The 18,771-nt window shown below is 41.0% G+C and overlaps 2 protein-coding genes across 3 annotated transcripts in view; one reads left to right on the forward strand and one right to left on the reverse strand.

Annotated features, from left to right (window-relative positions):
- The first annotated feature begins 1,063 nt into the window (after nucleotides 1-1,063).
- LOC117383966 (glucagon-1-like) lies at nucleotides 1,064-5,914 on the forward strand. Its single transcript, XM_033981221.2, has 6 exons — nucleotides 1,064-1,121; nucleotides 1,211-1,315; nucleotides 3,634-3,789; nucleotides 5,019-5,135; nucleotides 5,467-5,604; nucleotides 5,677-5,914. Exons 2-6 carry the CDS (start codon nucleotides 1,218-1,220, stop codon nucleotides 5,699-5,701), a joined length of 534 nt encoding a protein of 177 aa, XP_033837112.1. The 5' UTR covers nucleotides 1,064-1,121; nucleotides 1,211-1,217; the 3' UTR covers nucleotides 5,702-5,914.
- A 3,497-nt stretch (nucleotides 5,915-9,411) lies between these two features.
- LOC117383945 (sodium-driven chloride bicarbonate exchanger-like) overlaps nucleotides 9,412-18,771 on the reverse strand; it is a 40,424-nt gene continuing 31,064 nt past the window's right edge. For both annotated transcript variants that reach the window (XM_055227328.1, XM_033981198.2), the window contains exons 16-26: nucleotides 18,148-18,253; nucleotides 17,563-17,724; nucleotides 16,967-17,080; nucleotides 16,093-16,254; nucleotides 15,445-15,696; nucleotides 14,040-14,108; nucleotides 13,791-13,964; nucleotides 12,078-12,200; nucleotides 11,725-11,786; nucleotides 11,516-11,632; nucleotides 9,412-9,719 (exon numbers count right to left, since the gene is read on the reverse strand). In XM_055227328.1, coding sequence (XP_055083303.1) covers nucleotides 9,647-9,719; nucleotides 11,516-11,632; nucleotides 11,725-11,786; nucleotides 12,078-12,200; nucleotides 13,791-13,964; nucleotides 14,040-14,108; nucleotides 15,445-15,696; nucleotides 16,093-16,254; nucleotides 16,967-17,080; nucleotides 17,563-17,724; nucleotides 18,148-18,253 — 1,414 coding nt within the window. In that variant the 3' untranslated portion in view covers nucleotides 9,412-9,646. The remainder of the gene's footprint in view (nucleotides 9,720-11,515; nucleotides 11,633-11,724; nucleotides 11,787-12,077; nucleotides 12,201-13,790; nucleotides 13,965-14,039; nucleotides 14,109-15,444; nucleotides 15,697-16,092; nucleotides 16,255-16,966; nucleotides 17,081-17,562; nucleotides 17,725-18,147; nucleotides 18,254-18,771) is intronic.

The following is an 18,771-nucleotide window of genomic DNA, read 5'->3' on the forward strand; positions in this document are numbered from 1 at the left end:
GCTAGTTTAGCAGGGAGCGGGCGCTTAGCAACGCTGTCAATCAAACCTGTTGCTAACGCTAGCAGGAGCGACGTCAGGAAAAGAAGGCGCCTGATTTGTCTGTTATTAATGTTCGTATTTTGATTTACAGACACAATAGTGAAATAAAAAACGCAGGATCATGTAGAGGGTTAATACGAACATTTAAGACCATTTTAAGATATTTTATTTAGTATTTGAGTAAAAACTTGCCAAAAATTCAAATTTTGCCTCATTTTTCAGAGTTAAAACTTGAATAAATCAGACTTGGAATTAGATATATGTACGTTTTGACAAATGAGACGCGTGATTTGTCTGTTATTAATGTTCATATCTTGATTTACAAACACAATAGTGAAATAAAAACCCCAGAATCATGTAGAGCGAGTTAATACGAACATTTAACACCAAAACGACGAGTCTGACAGCAGCAGGTACAGAGAAATCGGCCACAGTTTTTCAATAGAAAGTGAATTGGAGCCAGAGTTGATGGAGCTGGAAGCGCGCACATGATCACTTCTTATTTGAAACGCGGCGGCTAGCACGTTAGCTCTGTCCATTTATATAAACACACTACCAGTCATGTTTATGTCTTGCTAACTTTCAATCTTCTCCTCAAGCGGCGACTCTGGGCCGTTAGCGGAGATCAGCTCGGCCCAGTTCCTCGCCGTCGCCGGATTATTCCTCAGCGTCGGCCCGCGTAAAAGCGGACGCGAGCGAAGGGAATTGATCGGCCTTTATTGGCGCTCGTAAAAAAACGGCGATAACTGGGTGTTTTTCCCACATTTTAGAGCTGAACGGGCAGAGTCCACATATGACGCAGAGATGACAGTCGCCGATGGACCGGTTTCCGTAGCCTCGTATTTGCCAGGATGAGCCGCTGTTTGATATCTTAACACCTCGGTAACAGTGGCCATCACGCCTGAACGCCACCACCTTCACTTTAAGCCCGAGCGCACTAATGCCCTGAGAGGTAACAGGTGGGATCGGCCCCCCCCTCGCCCCCCGCCCCTGCCCCGTACTATTTAAAAGACGCCATTAACCACGAATGACTAGAAACGCCGGCGTCAACCCGAGGATCCACTCAAGTCTAACGCAAACAGGTAAGACTAGGGGATTTCGCGTAGAGTTTATGTTGATTTTGACTTCGTTCTGACTTAAATACACGTTGTTGTTGTTTTTCCCGGCGCAGGTTCAAGATGAAAAGCAGCTGTCTCCTCGCCGGGATCGTCCTCGTCCTGTGTTTAGTCCAGAGGAGCTGGGAAGCCGCTCTACAGGAACCGGACAACTCCATGAGGTACAAACGCAGCACTGTCGGAAGAAAAAACACGAAAGAGATTTAAAACTTTACCGTAAACTGCCATCTTAAACTCTCCTTTGTCGTCCTTATCACACCTGCTGTTTATTCTTTAGATTTTACGGCTATTAAACCAGCCTTTGTGTGTTATATTGTTCGCTTTATCTTATCGCCGCTGTTGCTTTACGACGCTGAATTTCCTCCCCGATAATGCAATCATATTTATTGGAAAAGCGGCCTTCAAGTTTAGACTTTAAATTACGCGATAAAAAACATAAACGCGTGGAAAATCAGTTGGATTGTGGAGAGGTTAAAAGACGTTATAGTTAAAGAAATATGTAAATAAGGCGTTAGGGTTGTTTAAACTTGTATCAGCTTATAATCTTTTTTTTATCGACAAAACAAAACCGAACAAACACCTGCACAAGTCTGTTTAAAACGTTAAAAACAGGAGCAGGTTGATTGTAAATGTTTATCTCACGTTATTAAAGTGGAGAGAGTTTAAATGTGATTCAAATGTGCGACGTTTTTGGGAAGTAAAATAAAAAAAAAAAAACTAGAGCTGAAGTTTCTCATTTCAGTTTTAGCGCGGACAGTTTTTAGACGGAGACGATCATGAGATTTTGGATTAAAAAGATCTTCTCCGTTTCTTTTCTTACCCGTCTCTCCTCTTTCTCTCTCCTCCTCCCTCTCTCCTCCTCTCCATCGTTCCATTTTTAGCCATAGACAATCATGCGATCTTGCGTTCAAAGTCCTTCTGCGTCTCTTCTCTTCCCCGTCTCTCATCTTTCTCTCTCACCCTCCCCTCTTTTTCCCTCTCTCCTCCTCTCTATTGTTCAGTTTTTAGCTGTAGGCAATCAGGAGATCTTATATTTTAAAAGTTCTTCTTCACCTCTTCCCCAACTCCCCTCCTCTCTCTTCTATCACTCCTCCTCACGCTGTTTCTCCTCCTCCCTCTCTCCTCTTCTCCTCCTCTCTATTGTCCAGTTTTTAGCCGTAGACAATCATGAGATCTTGTATTCAAAGTGCTTCTTCTCTTCCCCGTCTCTCACCCTCTCCTCTTTCTCCCTCCTCTTCTCTCTCCCTCTCTCCTTTTTCTCTCTCCGCCTCCCTCTCTCTCACTCCCTCTCTATTGTTCAGTTTTTATACATTGACAATCATGAGATCTTATATTCAAAGTCCTTGTCTGTCTCTTCTCTTCCCCGTCTCTCATCTTTCTCCCTCTCCCCTCTTTCTCTCGCCTCCTCCCTCACACCCTCTCTCACCCTCTCCTTTTTCTCTCTCCCTCTCTTTCTCCTCCTCTCTATTGTTCAATTTTTTGCCGTAGACTATCATAAGATCTTGTATTAAAAGTTCTTCTCCACCTCTTCTCTTCCCCCTCTCATCCTCTTCTCTTTCTCTCTCCTTCTCTCCTTTAGATCTCTCCTCCTCTCTCTCTCTCTCCTCCTCTCACTCCCTCTCTCCTCCTCTCTATTGTCCAGTTTTTAGACGTAGACAATCATGAGATCTTGTATTCAAAGTTCTCTTCTCTTCTCCGTCTCTCACCCTCTCCTCTTTCTCCCTCCTCTTCTCTCTCCCTCTCTCCTTTTTCTCTCTCCTCCTTCCTCTCCCTTGCTCTCTCTCTCCTCCTCTCTTTTGTTCAGTTTTTAGCCATAGACAGCCATGAGATCTTGTATTCAAAGTTCTTCTCCTCCTCTCCACTTTCTCTCTCCCCCTCTCCTCTATCTCTCTCCTCCTCTCTATTGTTTAGTTTTTAGCCATAGACAATCATGAGATCTTGTATTAAAAGCCCTTCTCCGTTTCTTCTCTTCCCTGTCTCTCATCTTCTCCTCTTTCTCTCTCCTCTCTCTCCCTCTCTCCTCCTCTCTATCGTTCAGTTTTTAGCCGTAGACAATCATAAGATCTTGTATTAAAAGTTCTTCTCCACCTCTTCTCTTCCCTGTCTCCCCTCCTCTCCTTTTTCTCTCTCTTTCTCACCCTCTCTCCTCTTCTCCTCCCTACCTCCTCCTCCCTCTCTCCTCTCCTCCTCCTCTCTATTATCCTCTTTTTATTCGTAGACAATCATGAGATCTTGTATTAAAATTCTTCTCCGTCTCTTCTCTTCCCCATCCCTCCTCCTCTCTTCCTTCCTTTCCCTTTCTCCTCTTTCTCTCCCCCTCCCTCTTTCTCTTTCCCTCTCTCCTCCTCTCTGTCGCTCAAAGAGTCAATCTAAAGTTTCAAAATCGAGTCTGAAGTCTGCGTTTTTATTAAATCTCCATGATCCAGGACAGAAACGGCAGATTAAACTCTTTCTCTTTCTCTTTCCGTTCTGTTTCTAGTTTTGAAGCGGAGGAGAGTTTGGGGGAGGAGCCGAAGGAGGTGTCGGACATGAAGAGACATTCAGAGGGGACTTTTTCCAACGACTACAGCAAATACCTGGAGGACAGAAAGGCCCAGGACTTTGTCAGGTGGCTCATGAACAACAAGCGCAGCGGGTGAGTGCGTCCGCCTCCTCCGCAGACCTGCTACGTACGTCTGCTAATCGAGTTCTGTTGCTATAGAAACACAGAATCATCATAACAGCTCCAGTAAACATTTTCTTCTAAATTAACCTTAAATAAGACATGAGTGTACAAAAAAAACCCAGAATATCGCACACAAGTTTGAAAACAACAAAACTAACGCAACAAAAATGTCCATAGCTTAGAATTTGAGAAAAAAACATATGATTAATCTGACATTTATTGAACCACATGGTAATTATTTTTAGTGTAGCACTGATCTGATACTGGAAAAATTGCTGGGTCAGATATCGACTTCCAAATATCGGTCCAGTCGATATTCTGAGTATAATATAAGACTATTTACTGATCGAAGTCGGCCCAGAAAGTCTCATAATATGAACTTTTTTTTTATACAAAGCTGTTCTGTCGTTACTTGAGAGATAAGTAACAGCTACATAACACGTTTGGATCAGTTTTGTCTCATTTTATTTTAGTTTAAAGTTTAAAATAAATGCTGTTTTTAGTCTCTGCACTGGTATCAGTTGATATCAGGTATAAAGTATCGAAATTGGTATTGGAATTGAAAAAGCTGGATTGGTGCATCATTTCATTATTTATTGTATTTTAATTTAATTTAATTTAATTTAATTTAATTTAATTTAATTTAATTTAATTTAATTTAATTTAATTTAATTTAATTTAATTTAATTTTATTTAATTTTATTTTATTTTATTTTTAATTGTATTTATTTATTTATTTTTATAGACTTATTCCATTATAATCTAAAGTGCATTATAGTGTTTAAATGGATAGTTTTGTGATTGTAGAGAAGGGTTCAGAATTAGCTCAAAACGTCTGTGTAATCCCTTAATATCGTCCAGGTATTATCCATTGTAAAATAAAAATAAAAATCTGTAAACTGGACAAAAAATTGAAAGATAAGAGTCTACAACGTTTGGTCCAGTTAACAGAATTGCTCAAAAAGTATAAATATAAGAAAAAGTTCCACTAGTGTAATGTGTAAAATGTAAAAATGTTTCTCTCTCTTTCATTGAACCAAATAACAGAATTGGGGGGCCTCATGTCATTTTTCTTGCCCCGGGCCCTAAAATTTCTGCCAACGGCCCTGCAGATATCCATTATTGTGATAAAATTGAATTGATTCCCATCTAAAACGCATTAGTAGAAGCTGATAATGGACTATATTGTTTGTTTTTAGTTTTGTAGAGAAGCGACACGCAGATGGAACTTTCACCAGCGACGTCAGCTCGTACCTCAAGGACCAGGCCATCAAGGACTTCGTGGCTCGGCTCAAGTCGGGACAGATCCAAAGAGAGTAGGCCCTCTCTCTCGCTCCCTTCTAAACTTCACTAATACCGGCCAATGACCAGCGAGAACAGACTGTGATTCTGTGTGGAAAAACCTTTGCTTTTTGTGCCATTTTCCTGCCAATCCTCTGCTTTATCTCTTTATTGTGCTTGTTCTGAAATAAATCAACTAAACTTTCCTCTGATTGCCTTTCTAATCATTTGAAATAAATCGTTAAAAAAAAATCCAAAATGGGTGAAATGAGAGCGATCGAATATTAACGCGGGAATGCAGTTTTGGAACATCGTGGGCTGAGTTAAGGGGCCCATGATGTTGACTTTGTGGCTGTGTACACATAGATCTGAAGGGGGCAGCAGCGAGCTCAGCAGGAGGCACGTGGACGGCAGCTTCACCAGTGACGTGAACAAGGTACTGGACTCCATGGCAGCCAAAGAGTATCTGTTATGGGTCATGACATCCAATCCATCAGGCGAAAGGTAACGTCCAGAGATTGCGTAACTCTTATTAGTCCAACCAGGTCAATAACACCGACGTTTTCCCTGTTTCAGCAAGAAGAGCCAAGAGATCCAATGAACGAGCTGGAGGAAAAACCCCTGGAAAAAGCCATACACTATGAATTAAAGCCATAACGTTTTGCAATTTTTATTTTATATTTTAAAATGCAAAAACACAGGAACTCTTCCATAGTGTGTAAGTTGAAATTGAATGTTTTTTCTACAATTTTTAAATTATTTTCTACGCATGAAATGGGAACTAAAACACAAATCGCTTACTCAGGAAACACAAGGTTTACTGATTATTTGCTCTGCATTAAACATGTTTTTCATTCAGTTCTTGTGTATGGAGAATCTGTCACTCTTCAGTTTGTTTTATGATGTAGTTAGCAAAAAAACACAACTATTAATGTTCTGTCTCTCACTTTGTTTGGATAATCATGAGATCTTGTATTAAAAGTTCCCGTGTTAAAGTTAAACAAGTGAGATATTCAGACAGTTTATCAAATATTCTCTTTTAAATACATTTTTATACAATGTTATTCTCTTCCCAAGATATTTACAGGTGGTGACTCTTTCAATCAGTGCTCCATAAGATTTGTAGCTTGCACATTACTTTTTTTTGTCAATGATAATTTAAGATTTATGAGGAAATTTTGGATTTCATTAAAAACTTGCTGCAGAGGGAGCACTTGCAAACAAAAACAGCATCATCTGCATATAAACGTATGAGGTTTTCTCTTAAATTGCAGCCAATCAAATTAATAAATATTGTAAAAACTAGCGGGCCTGACATTGAGCCTTGGGGTACCCCTTTGCTACCTTAAAGTAAAAAAAAAATTATTAAAACCCATCAGCTTGTACTGCCTGGGTTCTGTTTGAAAGATAATTTTGGAAACGTTTACATGTAACACTGTCAAGTCAAAGCTTTGTCAAAACTTTTACTCGAAAATCCTCACGTAATAACACGACGATAACTCCATCAGACGTGTCACATCCTCTTGACTCAACAGTGTTCAGCATCAGCATCAAAGACATTTTTATCAGGCGTTTGGTGTCGTAATTTAATGATATTCTTCAAGGACATTGGCTGAAATTCCTCCAAAGGTTTTCAAGATACAAACTGCTCACCCACGCCCTCCAGTGGAAATATTGTGCGACTTCTAAGAAACTGAAAAGCATTTGTTTTTTTTATTTGTTTTTTTTATGTGCGCTCATGCAAAAAACAATTAAAAAAACAAAAAACAAAAACAAAACAGATTTAACCATCTTTTTAATGCATCACTCAAGTTTAGGCAGAAATGGGGAAAAAATGTAAAAACAATAAATACAGTTATGTACACAGACAAGGCTAGACTGAGCAGAGTGCTTATTTTAATGCTATACACACTTTCTTAGGGAAACACTTGGGAAATGGGACAAAGTGCGAGATGGACAGAGTGGAGTGTCGTCCCGGCGGGTGTATTGGGTCGAGGGGGGCGGGGGTTCTGGGTCCGGCTGGCATTGGCTTTGCCCTGCGACCCACAAGTCAGTGGAACATATATAGATTATTCACTGTTCTGTGGATATATACGTGTTTGTGTTTATTGCTTTGGTTCTTTTACAGCACATATGTCAATCTCAGGCCTGGGGGCTAAATCTGGCCCGCGGTGTAATTATATTTGTCCTATGAGATCATATCAAATGTGCATTAGAGCTGGCCCGCTGGTATAGAGCACATGCACCACTAATACTACAAATCCCAGAATGCTTTGTTAGTTCGCTGGTGCTCAGTTGAGACCAATGACAGAGTAAATTTTAGTTTAGCAAATTGAGCTTGAATATATGTTTTCTCTATGCATTTTTCTACTCCAAGGCCTGGACTAATAATAGTTTAATAGTTTGAAAGTTGGATTTTCAGTGAGTGACATTATTCATTCATTTATTTATTTATTTATTTGTTGGCTTGTAAAAAAAAAAAAAAAGGTTTACTTTAAAAAGGAAAAAGGCTACAGAGAGAGACATAATTTATTTTATTTATCTAAATAAGAAATGACTACTGATGTGTCTTTTATTTCAAATTTAATAATTGTTTGTAATATCAAGCTTGAGCTGTTCCAGATTTTGTGTTTAAGCAAAACTAAACTTCATATGAAAAGGTTAAACATCACATATCACGTACAGTCTATTTTTCAATAAAATTCAAATCGACAAATCGAGTTTGTCCCGTGAATTTGTCTCAGTTTTACATTTTGGCCCAGTGTGAATTTGAGTTTTACAGGATATGAATCTTTTAGACCCGTTAATTTCAAAGAGCCGTTCAGAAGACTGTTTTTTTTTTTACTACTTATTTATATGACAAAACCCAATGTTTTCACACATGAACACAACAAACTTATCAAACTAATCAATTTTTTTTTTTTACATTATTATTATCCAGGGGTGTAGCGCCAAATTCTGGGCCCTGGGTACAAATCATCTAGGGGGGCCCGCTCTACGTGTCGTCTAATGAAAAATACACATTACAGACTTTGTGAGGGGCCCCCTTTGTGCACTGGGCCCCGGGTTAACAGTACACTTTACCCCCCTCGAGTGCGACGCCCCTGTAAATCATCATTATTACTTCTAGCACCTAACTGCAAATATCTACCTTTCACGTTGTAAATACTGATGTTTGCTTAATAAAATAAATTAAATGTATTGTTTTGTTTATCTGTCACACAATAATATCACAACACGACATCACCTCATCATCTTCATCATCATCATCATGTCTTTATTGAAGCTCTCAGCCGCTCACTCTCTCCATAAACACCCCACACTTCAACAACAGGTCTTGGACTCGTAGCTTTCTATACAGGTGATTTTAAGTATTCAACAGAATTCTACAGCTTGCACTAAATATTTTAAGGCAAAATTCCACACAGAAGTGGTCCAAAAATGTATATTATAGGTATTTTGACCCAATCTAATCAACTAAGCAATCAGTTAGACAATGGAAATCTATGTCTATAACAAAACCTGCCCCGACATGACAGTTAGTAACATATTAGTTTTACATTTTACATGAATAAAATAGACTATATATTGTACATTTTTAAGTCTTTTGTTTTTTTTTACATGTCAAACCCTTCCCAGAAACAAGTATTATTGCATCTACAGAAGAAGTTCCTGCAAAGACGGACATGGCCGATGTTGCGCGGGTCTTTAGCGATTAGCTTCCGATGCTAACAGACTAGGATTCATGGGGGGAGGAAAAGGAGATTTAAAGTCCATAGATGACAAAAAAGAGTATACGCAGGCAGAAAACACTGAGCTTTTGACGTTCACCCTACAAGACTTAAAAGTAGCTGGAGATACTCGGAGGTACCCGAACTATGCCGCCATGCTGGAGCTGTGAAGTGCTAGCGTTCCAAGTGCATCCCCCGAAAACACCACGAGGGACTTTTGAGGAGAACGGACACTCGGAGCGTTGGGGAATACTGGAATGATATGAGCGCTCACTATCACAAAAACATTGAAATATACAGAATATATAAATATACGTCCAAAACGCTAACAATTTTGACTATAGAGGATATCAGTGGAATTGTATTGGCAAAAGTTTTTTTTTTTGTGTGTGTGTGTGAGGTGCAAAAGGTCAAAAGGTCAAATACTGCGTGCGATGTCCACTCGTCCGTGGTGTCTCTGTGGCAGGAGTTAGAATATAAATATAAAAAACATACATAGTACAAACAATGTGTAAAATTTTGATATTTGAAAGTACTGGCCCGTTTATCCAGCGGCTCCGTTTTGGCCTTCTCTTCCGCTGCTGGTTCGATTAAACTTTGATATAGTTAAAAGAAACAGTTATAATGCTCCTTTTGGTCATGTATGTAATATATAATAAGATTTTACACGTAAGCAGCACACAGACAGACATGACGATACACAGTGTAGCACAGTACAAAGGTGAGTGGCACGGAATTGTTTTAAATGTGGCAGACAGCACAGTGGCACCACCAGCAAACCCTCCTCCTCCTCTTCCTCCTCTTCCACCTCTTCCTCACAAACTCGTCTCTCTGTCCAAGCTCTTGTTATGTCTCCGCCGCTTGTGGCGCTTCCCACCGCTACTGGAACTGCTCCGGGACAAAACAGAGTGAATTTTAAAGGTTCTATATGACACAAAATGAACTCTTGTGAGCGTTAAGTCATGTTCTAACGTTGTTTCCTCTTCAAAAACAGACCCGGAGTTGTGTTTTGTTCCACCTTGTGATGTCATGAAGTGGTAGTTTTCAAGTTAACAGCTCCGTTTACATTTAGTTCAGTGAAAATTGTCAATTCCAAGGGGTGAAATGATCCAAATGATTCTAGAAATGAAGGTGGAACAGAGTGTTTTCTGTTTGAAAGAAGAACTCAGCCTAAATATGCAGTTTTTTTTGTGTGTTAAACGTGTGTGAATGAAACAAAAAACACAACTCCAGGTCTGTTTGTGATGAGGAAACAGCATTAAAACAGATTAGAAAATACTTTAAAGTGAGCACACAGTAAGAAAACATAACTATTTCACATTTGCATGCATCATTAGACATACAAACACATGAGGGGTGTAACAACGTCTGGATCTCATTGTGTCATATTGTGTATTTTGTCTGTAGGTCTGGCTAGGTTAGATTAAGTTAATTTGTAGTTAAAAACACACTGGAACAGCATGGCTAGTAGCTACATCCAAAGCCCTTTAGAACCTCGCACCTCCAGTTTTGATTCCTGATGGGACCTGGGAAAGTTCTAGAAAGTTAACGGTGTCAAATGAAAGATAATAACTACATTATTTTCATCAGATTGAGAAGAAACAGCTTTTAATAGAATATAAACTTAATCAAAGATGCCCCGATCTGATTTTTTTCATTTCCGATACCAATTTCAATATTTAAAACTGCATTTATTTCCTAAAATAAGACAAAACAGATCAAAATGTGTTATGTAACTGTTACTTAACTATCAAGTAACGACAAAACAACTTTGTATAAATAATTAAAAGACGTTCCAGGAAATAGTCTTGTTACACCAGTTTCTATGTCCAACCAGGATATCGACTGAATAAACGTGCTGGTACTGAAGATAATTTGAAATGTAGGACCATGTCTATGTGGTTCTCTGAAGATTTTTAAGGTTCTGCTGCAGGAAATTAACATGAAGAAGCTTTTAATTTAATGCAACACAGTGTAAAAATCTATCATGTTGTTGTTACACCCCTCAGACAGACAATAACTAAATAACTTATATTTAACCTCAAACTGTTAGCATGCAAACATTTCTATTGCTCCCATAGACTGTTTATATAAATGGACAGCATGAGCGTGTGTCTGGCTTCATCGACTCTGGCTCCAATTCACTTTCTATTGAAAAACTGTGGCCTCTCTCTGTGTAACCGCTGCTGTCAGACTTGTTATTTTGGTCTTAAAATGTTCCTGATCTTGGCGTTTTCTCACTTCGTCCACTTCTTTACACAGTCCATGGTCGCTCCCAAACATGCAACGTTAATTATTTCCCTGTTTCGAGACTACTCCGTGCAAAAGTACTCCAGCTAATATCAGTACAACAACCAGTTCGTGCCAAAGGGAACGGGAAAAACTCACCTTTGGGATGAGAGCTGCTGAAAGGTTAAGAGGGGGAGCTGAGGGAGGAGTGGAATGAGAGAAGCAGGCGGGAGATGTTAGTCTACACTGTGGGAAGTCAGGGAGGACGCAAATGTTTGAAGATCATCTCAACGCTAGTAGTTTCCATCGTTTTCCGGGAAAAAAACGGGATGAAAGGCAGAGAACTCCATAGCATTTTGAAAACAAATATATATCTGTGCTGGTTTGATCTTTGCTCCAGTTAAATCTAACACAGCGGCGTGTCAATCTCGAGTCGTGAGGTGGAAGACGCTCACCTTTTTGACCCGGGCTCCTTCTCTTTTTTGGCGGTCTCTGGGTTCACGTTCTTCCACACGTTTCCGAAAGATCCTTTGGACATTTCGTCGGTGATGTTCACAGTGGAAGGATCGCTCCTACGAGAACGAGATGTGTCAAGTTCAAACGCACGGAGAGAGTTGGATTTAAAACTTGTCAGAGTAAAATTAAAAAAGATGGAAAAACGTACTTGAAGTGACATTCAAGTGGGACCTGGACAATGCCTTCTTCCGCGATAATACTGTGCTCCTCCTAAAATCAAACAGATAATTAGATAGATTAGTCAATTTTGTGTAATATAGGACCTTTAGTAAAGATTAAACTGAAGAAAACTCAATATATTGAACCCAGACATTACTAAAATTGCCATATTAAGCTTAAAGTGTGTTTTCAACTGACAACTTCACTGTAGAATTCCGCCCTGTGTCTGAACGTTAAATTATGGGCAGTTTTGAAACGCTAAACTGTCCAATGAGGCAAACTCCAGAATATTTAGAGCAGTGGAAGCATCTCAAGCCGAAAGTGAACGTGAAAGTGTTTTACCTCCTGTGCAGCATCTTCCAGTTTCTTCTTCTTCCACTCTGGCATCAGGTCGTCCAACCAGCTCAGCTCTCGTTTGGAGAAGATGAAATCCAGCAGTTTCCTTATAAACACCAGAGCCAAGACCTGAGACACAGGGACAGGACAGTGAAATGTAAATATAACACAAGTGTATGAGTGTGAGGAGTAACGGAATACTGGTAGTAAAAGTACATGTCCTGAATACTGATCTGGAGTAACTGTAATGTGGTACTGTTACTCTTGTAAAAGCAAAGGAATAAAGCACAGACTCAAACTGCACCGTGTAAAGAGGAGGAGGAGGAGGGGGGGGGAGGAGGAGGAGGGAACAGAGAGCTGAAGAGAAGAGGAGGAACAGAAGAGAGAGGAGGGGAGGAGAGCAGAGGAAACAGAGCTGAGAGAAGAAGATGAGACAGAGGAGGAGGAGAGAGAGGAGAAGGAGCAGAGGGAACAGAGAGATGAAGAGAAGGAGGAGAGAAAAGAGAGGAGGTGGAGGAGGAGAAGGACGAGGGGGAGCAGAGGGAACAGAGAGCTGAAGAGAAGAGGAGGAAGAGAAGAGAGAGGAGGGGAGGAGAGCAGAGGAAACAGAGCTGAGAGAAGAAGACAGGAGGAGGAGAGAGAGGAGAAGGAGCAGAGGGAACAGAGAGATGAAGAGAAGGAGGAGAGAAATAGAGGAGGTGGAGGAGGAGAAGGATGAGGGGGAGCAGAGGGAACAGAGAGCTGAAGAGAAGAGGAGGAAGAAAAGGGAGAAGGGGAGGAGAGCGAGAGGTGAGGAGAGAAAGGGGGGGAGGATAGCAGAGGAAACAAAGAGCTGGAGAGAAGAAGAGGAGGAGAGAGAGGAGGAAGAGCAGGAAGAGGGAGAGGAGGAGCAGAGAAAACAGAGAGATGAAGAGAAGGAGGGGAGAAAGAGAGGAGGTGGAGGAGGAGGGCAAGGCAGAGCAGAGGGAACAGAGAGTTGAAGAGAGGAGGAGCAGAGAGAGGAGGAAGAGGAGAGAGAAAGAGAGAGGGGGGGAGAGGAAACAGAGCTGGAGAGAAGAAAAGGAGAGAGAGAGGGAGGATGAGGAGGAGAGGGAGAAGAGGAGCAGAGGGAAAAGAGAGCTGAAAAGAAGAAGAGGAGAGAGGAGGGGCAGGGGAACAGAGACAGAGAGCTGGAAAGAAGAGGAGAGAGAGGAGGAGGAGCAGAGGGAGAGAGATGGAGAGGGAACAGAGAGCTGGAGAGAGGAGGAGGAGCAGAGGGGAGAGAGAGAGAGAGAGGAGGAGCAGAGGAGGAGGAGAGGAGGAGCAGAGAGTACAGAGCTAAAGAAAGGAGGAGGAGCAGAGGGGAGAGAGAGAGAGAGAGAGAGAGAGAGAGAGAGAGAGGAGGAGCAGAGGAAGAGCAGAGGAGGAGCAGAGGAGGAGCAGAGAGTACAGAGTTAAAGAGAGGAGGAGGAGCAGAGGGGAGAGAGAGAGAGAGAGAGAGAGAGGAGGAGCAGAGAGTACAGAGCTAAAGAGAGGAGGAGGAGCAGAGGGGAGAGAGAGAGAGAGAGAGAGAGAGGAGGAGCAGAGAGTACAGAGCTAAAGAGAGGAGGAGGAGCAGAGGGAGCAGGCCGCTGTGGCAGTGTGGAGGAGCTCATAGAGATGGAGGAGCTTGGTGTGGAGGGCGTTGAACGTGAGCAGCAGGTTTTCATATCCCTCTTTATACGTTTATAGTTTATTTACCATCATGGGGAACACGATGGCGGCTCTGGACGTCTTGATGACCCACAGCAGGATCAAACAGCTCAGCTGGATGATGGTGAACAGGTGAACTTTACGTAACGGGACGTGGCGGAGGTAGATGAAGTCCGGCTGGTGCTTGGCTGGCATCCCGAACAACCTCAGACGATCGAAGAACTGCACTCACACAAGAGACGGTTTAAACGAGAGCTTTTATTTAAATGAACATGTGTAGAAGGACACGAGATTCACCTGGATGCCCCGGAGTGAAGACGCCCCCATGTACAAGAACACGCCGTACAGCACAGGCATGGGAATGAACTGGAACGACAGAACAGAAAGAGAAAAGTGAGGTACTGTTACACTGTTTAAAGACGTTTTTGATTAAGAATGACATGAGCTGAGGGAACAGAGAGGAGGAGAGAAAGAGGAGGGGGAGGAGGAGGAGCAGAAAGCTGGACAGAGGAGGAGAGAGAGGGAGGAGGAATAGGATGAGCAGAGGGAACAGAGATCACACTGTTTAAAGAACTTTGTGAATATGAATGATATGAGAGGAGGAGAAAGAAGGAGGAGGAGGAGACAGGAGGAAGATCAGAGGAGAGAGAGAGGAGGAGGAGAGAGAGAAAAGAGGAGGAGGAGCAGAGAAGCTGGAGAGAGAGGGGAAGAGGAGAAAAGGGATGAACTGAAAACAATAGAATAGAAAGAGTGTGAGTTACTTTTATACAGTTTAAAGAACTTTCTGAAAAAGAACGTCATGAGCAGAGGGAACAGAGAGGAGGAGAGAGAGAGAGGAGGAGTGGAGGAGGAGAGAGAGCAGAGTGAGAGAGAGGAGGAGGAGGACTGGAGACAGAGGAGGAGGAGAGAGCGAGAAGAGGAGGAGGATAGGAATGAACTGAAAACGATATAATAGAAACAGAACTTTGAGTTACTATTACACTGTTAAAATTACTTTTTCAATAAGAATGACAAAAAATAATTCTGTCACGGTCACGGGACAAAAGGTTTTCAGAGTGAAGACGTTTAGCTGCTCTCACACATATTAGCATACTGGCTATTAGCATTAGCATTAGTGTTTTCCTTGTTTAGATTTAGGTCTGAGGATGGCGTTAGATAAATAGGAGACGTCTGAGGCCCCCATTCTGGTTCAAATACATAGATTTCTTTACTTCGGCTCAGATCTGTACCTCACTATCTTCAAAGGAGCGGTTAGTGTCTTTGAGTTGGAGATGTACAGCCGATTGGAGTCCTGAGCTGCTCTTGCGATGGTGTTGGTACATTTTCTTATAAAGTAACTGTTTTGTTTCTGCAGTGTAACGCTCACTGGACGGAGTGGACCACATTACCTTGTTTGTGAGCAAAATGCAAAATGTCTTCACTCTAAAAGCTTTTGTCCAGTTGATAATTAATTTTTCTTTTGCTATGGATCATACCTGGACGACTGAAGGATTATACAGACTATATAATGTAACTGTGAAACGTTTACATAGTGTATATGTTTTAACTTTCTTTCTGTTTTGGTTCCCAAGCCAGTTATCTCATTAGAAACATAAACTTTGGGTTGGTTGATCGCTAAAATCAACGTGGGCTTGCAAATATGGAAGTAAATGTCATCCCGGTATGAGTATGAGATGTGTGGTCAGCGTGTGCGGTGTCTGACCTTGAGGACAGAGGTCATGAACACGGAGCAGCCCATCAGTGTAAAGATCATGAGGCCGGTGAACCGCTGCTCCCTGATCCCCAGAAACTTGGGCTGTTCCCCCGGAGCGGAGCACTCGGACTCCAGCTTCAGACTGTTGACGTGGGAGATGGACAGCACCGTGGCGGCGACGAACCAGGGCAACCCCATCACAGAGCAGACCCCCAGCATGACCCCCACCACAAACAGGTCCAGGTGATAACCACAGCCTTTCTGTACAACACAATGCAAACGAATGTAAAGGTTAAAGGTCAGATATTACACGAAATGGACTCTGGGGAGATGTAAGCCGTGTTATAAAGCTGTTACCTCCTCAAAAACAGACCTGGAGTTGTGTTTTGTTTCATTCACACTTGCTTACAGTTTATTATTAGTCTGTAACATCTACAAAGCTCAAAATGCTCTGTTCCACCTTGTGATGTCATCAAGTGGCCTTATTTGTATTTGTATTTATTCAGTGTGTTTTTATGTTGCACTTTATCACCGCAGTAAGTTCCTAGTTTGTAAACTGTGTTCACAAACGATGGCAATAAAAGTCTAATGATTCTGATTCTGATTTCCAAATGGAGGTGTTTTAGCAGCTGAACATAAACACACAGAGTCACAGACCTTGAGCTTGTGCTCCTTCCTGTTGATGATGACGGCTGTGATCTGCTGGTCCATGAAGATGAGGATGGTGCAGAGCAGAGCAGGGATGAAGGTGATGATGGTCGTCCACCAGGGGTTTGGTCCCACTGGGTTTATGAGCCAGCCACGGTCGTCCCGGGTGGGCTGTGGTTCACAAAGAAACAGAGGATTAAACATTTAAATGTATTAAACGTAGTGTAGTCAGTGGTGTGATGAAGTACGAGGAGTAAAGTACTGTACCTAAGTAGAATTTTTAAGTATCTACAGTGGATACTTTTTACTTTTACTTCAGTACATTTGAGAGCAGTATCTGTACTTTCTACTCTACTACATTTTTGAACAAGACTGAAAAGTAAAAAGTATTTTTCATATGATTTGAGGGGTTATTTTTACCATGTTTGTGGAAACATCCTGACTAAAGTTTTCGAGTTCAAGCTTGGGCTTTGAGCAAAACAAAAATAAATACACAAAATTCGTAAGAAAAGTTAAGAAACAGATTCGTGTTGTTACTGTGACCAAAATACATTTTATTTTTTTTATCAATATCATTACATTTACACTTTAACAAATGAACGACACTTGAAATGTGAAATACTTTTACTTGTTACTCTTAAAGTACATTTTTAAACAGGTACTTAAATACTTTTACTTAAGTAGATTTTTTCATCTGATACTTTTACTTTTTCTTGAGTAACTTTTTACCTCTCTAACTGTACTTTTACTTAAGTAACAAAATCAAGTACTTCATCCACCACTGGCAATGCTAGGCTGTGTATTATTTAGTCTGTGTACTTAGTAGGCTGTGTACTAGTTAGTCTGTGTAGTACTTTTTTGTGTTCTAGTTCGTCTGACTTACTTTGAACTTGCTGGGAACTTGAAGCTTGGGCGATGGAATTCCTAAACTATAATCCACGAGAACCATAGTGAGGATCGTGATGAAGACGGCAAAGTCACTGATGATGGACCGAACCTGCAAGAAAATCAAAATATATGTCAACTCTACTACAACCATATCTCACTGTATCCAGAGGGTGGCGCCAGAGGACCACACACTGGTGTCTGCAGAGGAGGCTTCATATTTAGAGTTATTACAGATTGAAACAGGAAAAAGAGACACGCCATCTGGCTTTTTGAATTCTGTCTCCAACCAGCAGATGGCAGCAAACACCAAACAAACACAAGCCACTGCAGTCAAAGAAATTTAAGTCAGTGAGCTGTGAAGGAAATATAATAAAGAACATTTTTGAAAAACATTTGGAAAAAAAAAAAAAAAAAAAAGGGAAGAAAATAAATAAATAAATAAAAATTTAATTTTTTCTGTAAAATAAAAATAATAAAAATTTAAAATAAAATAAAAAATAAAAATAAATAAATGAATAAAAATTAAATTAAAAAAATACAAATAAAATAAAAATATAATAATAAAAAATAATAAAAAATAAAAATCCATACCTTGGTGGGGAAATAGCGACTGAATTTGAACTCTTTGAGAAATGCAGACATGGAGACCGTTGAGAAGAAGAGGATCACACACCAGAAGAGAACATCAGGTATGTACGGCCCATGTGCTCCACAGGCGGCTCCCACAAACTCCCCGTGTAACTTCTCACACTCCTGACCACAGCAAACAAAAGTACAGAACCAGTTTCAACCCTTTTGTGTGTACAGTACATGGAAAACTGCAATGGGCCCTGTTTAAACATCATCATCATCAACTGTAGGGCTTTTTGTAGATGTGTATTGACGATGACAGAATGAAGTTTGCACACTGTATCCTAGGGGTGCTGTTTCCGCTCAGCTCCCCCTCCTCTACTCGCGGAGCCTGATGACTCAACAAAATCCGCATAAAACAAATGTGATCCTAGAGACAGCAAAGCCACTCAGCTCAGTTCAAATGTTATGAAGTGATGTGATAATAGGCTTATAGGAAATCCAATAACAGTTATGTCTATATAAATAAACCTACAAACAGAATAGCATCGTTTGGCATCCGTGCGCCGCGTTCTAGCGTTCAGTGACATAATTACTCTGGCTCACCGCGACCTCCAGACTCGTCCAGTTGACCTCCGAGGCTGTGATGTTCCTCTGTTCCCACAATAGAACGGTCTCATTACTCGGGTGGCTGGGCTCCACACAGGCGCACCTGTTAAGAATGAACATTATCACTAACTTAAATACACAGGTCTTTTCAGATAATTTCAAATATAAAACATAGAGTCATTATCAACACCTCTGTATGTTTGACAGAAGGAAAATGTTCAAAAAATAAAACGTCAGACAAGGTAAGGCAGTTGTTTTGTTGCCTGTCGTCCAGAATTCACATCTCTCTGTTTTCAAATGGATGTGACTGACAGGTGGATTAGCCAATCAGAGACACGCATGGTCCATCTGTATCAGGAATAATAAAGGGAAAAAATCTCACAGGGGCTGAAAAACATGGCGATTTCTGCGGAATAAATGAGCAAAGCCTAAACTCTGTTAATCTGAGGGGAGAGAAATGTGATTATATTTGTAAATCAGAGGAGACAAATGAGCTCCTTCGTTTCACATGTGTCACTGAAAGAAAAAAACGGATGTGATTGCTGATTGGACGATCATGTTTGACCGGGCTTGAGATGTAACAGAGGATGTGGAAACCAGACTGATCAATCTGTATAAAAC

The sequence above is a fragment of the Periophthalmus magnuspinnatus genome, chromosome 2, assembly GCF_009829125.3.
Source record: "Periophthalmus magnuspinnatus isolate fPerMag1 chromosome 2, fPerMag1.2.pri, whole genome shotgun sequence".
In the NCBI taxonomy this organism is placed as follows: domain Eukaryota; kingdom Metazoa; phylum Chordata; class Actinopteri; order Gobiiformes; family Gobiidae; genus Periophthalmus; species Periophthalmus magnuspinnatus.

Bases quoted from the DNA above. Each gene is read 5' to 3' on its own strand.
- LOC117383966 (XM_033981221.2), top strand. From the start codon at position 1,218: ATGAAAAGCAGCTGTCTCCTCGCCGGGATCGTCCTCGTCCTGTGTTTA. The intron at 3,790-5,018 runs GTGAGTGCGTCC...GTTTGTTTTTAG, and splicing joins ATGAACAACAAGCGCAGCGG to TTTTGTAGAGAAGCGACACG. The intron at 5,136-5,466 runs GTAGGCCCTCTC...GTGTACACATAG, and splicing joins TCGGGACAGATCCAAAGAGA to ATCTGAAGGGGGCAGCAGCG.